This window comes from Chaetura pelagica, unplaced genomic scaffold (genome assembly GCF_000747805.2).
Source record: "Chaetura pelagica isolate M959 unplaced genomic scaffold, ChaPel_1.0 scaffold273, whole genome shotgun sequence".
In the NCBI taxonomy this organism is placed as follows: domain Eukaryota; kingdom Metazoa; phylum Chordata; class Aves; order Apodiformes; family Apodidae; genus Chaetura; species Chaetura pelagica.
The window spans coordinates 1,538,482-1,540,651 of NW_009952828.1; the positions used below are offsets into that span (position 1 = coordinate 1,538,482).

Here is a 2,170-nt window from a genome sequence, read left to right on the forward strand (position 1 = left end):
TCCTGCTGAGTGTGTTTTCCATCACCATTGCTGTAGCTGTGACAGTTGTCACTCACTGAACACTGCTGGCTCAGGCTGCTGCAGTTCTGCTCCTGTTTGCTCCCATCCAGGTGAAGATCAGCAGGCAGAAAGGTTTGTAGAGAGCCAATCTGAAAGTTGCACATGAGAGAGCAGCTCTGAAGTGAATTCCAAGTATGTTTGCACATGAATCCCATCCAGAAAAGAGAACTGCACGTGGGGCTGAACTCACTACTCATAACTGTACTACATGGCTGGACAAGATGGGCATTGGCCAGCCCAGGTGGTCGGTTGGAAACCAAAACTCACCCAGTACCTTTGGAGAGTGAAGTATATTGTGATGTGCCCAACAGACAGATGGTTTTTACTCTCAGTATGGAGACTATTTCTAGTCCTGGCTGTGCCTTGGAGTCAGCAGACTAGTGAAAGCATCTCCTTGTCTCTTGTCTCCCAGTCGCTCCCCAGGAGATGACCTGGTGCTCTGTCCTGCCGCAGAGAGGGTGGAGTTATCACTGAGTGCAGGAGACAAATACTATGCTATGTGTGTGGGCTGAGTGGAGAAAGGTTGCCATGGTCTCTGACTTTAATCTGCACCTCTGCTTCCAGTGGTGTCAGACCTGTGTGCCACTGGAGACCACGACTGTGAGCAGATCTGCACCAGCACCCCGGGAGCCTACAAGTGCGCGTGCAAAGAGGGTTTCACGCTGAACGACGATGGGAAGACCTGCACTGGTATGTGATGAGTTTCATTTGCACTGAGCCCAGCTGGGGTCTGCAGTGCCATGGTGGGCATCAAGATGAGACAGTAGATGTGTTCCATTCAGAAAAGGCAGAGAAAGAATCCAGGCATTTGTAAGCAGGAATTATTTTGGAAACCTTACAAAGCATGTTGAGTACTAATTGATTACAACTATTTCATTAGTGATAAACTGAAACCAAGGTTGTATTTTCCTACATAATTAATTGTAGAGTCTTAGTTGCTGTTTTGTTTCACCCTCTTCTATTCTGCTTCAGCTTGCAGTGGTGGGTCAGGATCTGCCCTGGATCTTGTTTTCCTGATCGATGGCTCCAAGAGTGTGCGCCCCGAGAACTTTGAGCTGGTGAAGAAATTCATTAACCAAATTGTGGACTCACTGGAGGTGTCAGAGAAACAGGCCCAGGTTGGCCTGGTTCAATACTCCAGCTCTGTCAGACAAGAGTTTCCATTGGGGCAGTTCAAGAACAAGAAGGACATCAAAGCAGCAGTGAAGAAAATGGCCTACATGGAGAAAGGAACAATGACAGGCCAGGCTCTGAAGTACCTCATTGACAGCTCCTTCTCCATCATCAATGGAGCTAGGCCTGGGGTCCCCAAGGTGGGCATAGTCTTCACTGATGGGCGGTCACAAGACTACATCACTGATGCTGCTAAGAAAGCCAAAGACTTAGGTAGGTCTCCTGAATTCCTTGTGGCTTGTTTCTCCCTTGGACCAGGTACTGCATGTAGTATGAACCTGGAATGACTCTTTGCCTGGAAATGGCTCCTTTTTAGGACAGAAACTACTCTATTGTAGTAGGCTACTCTATTGTGACTTGTTGGGATATTGCCTTACTATCTCTGCAGACTCACAAAGAACTTGGAGCAACTCTGGCCAGGGTTCAGATGAACCCTGGTTTGCCAGCAGCTGGTTATTGCTCCCACAACTCCATCCCATGTCTTTAAGTCTGCTGGAGCAGGATGGAGGTTCACACATTTGGGGTGGGATGCACACTGGTCTAGTGTGCTTCACATGAACGTGAAGGAAGCTTCAGGGAAAAGCTGGGGATTTGTCTGGTGTTGGTCATGGAAGTCAGGGCAGCACCAGTGGCAGTAATGGTGGGGCAAAGATGACCAGCCCAGAGACCCTTGGGGAATAATGGGAGTTGTAGGGCCAAGCTGGGCTTGGCTGTATCAGCCTTAAGGCTTGGAAAAGGAGAAATAAAAGCATAAACAAAAAAAGCAACACAAACAAAAGGTGTAAATGTGGGTTCCCTGTCCAAACCCCAGACACATTATGAAGAAATCTCTTCAGCTTCTACTGGAAAAGTTCACAGTGGCTACATATTGATATATTTATGTCTAAACACCAAGAAGGATAAATATCTTGAGATCTGCCCCTTTGCTGACCTGCTG

At 47.7% G+C, this 2,170-nt stretch overlaps 1 protein-coding gene across 1 annotated transcript in view; it reads left to right on the forward strand.

Annotated features, from left to right (window-relative positions):
* Positions 1-2,170, forward strand: part of MATN1 (matrilin 1, cartilage matrix protein) — a 17,747-nt gene that overhangs the window by 11,093 nt on the left and 4,484 nt on the right. Inside the window, exons 4-5 of the mRNA XM_009995158.1 lie at positions 625-750; positions 1,033-1,446. Of these exons, the coding sequence (XP_009993460.1) occupies positions 625-750; positions 1,033-1,446 (540 nt within the window). The remainder of the gene's footprint in view (positions 1-624; positions 751-1,032; positions 1,447-2,170) is intronic.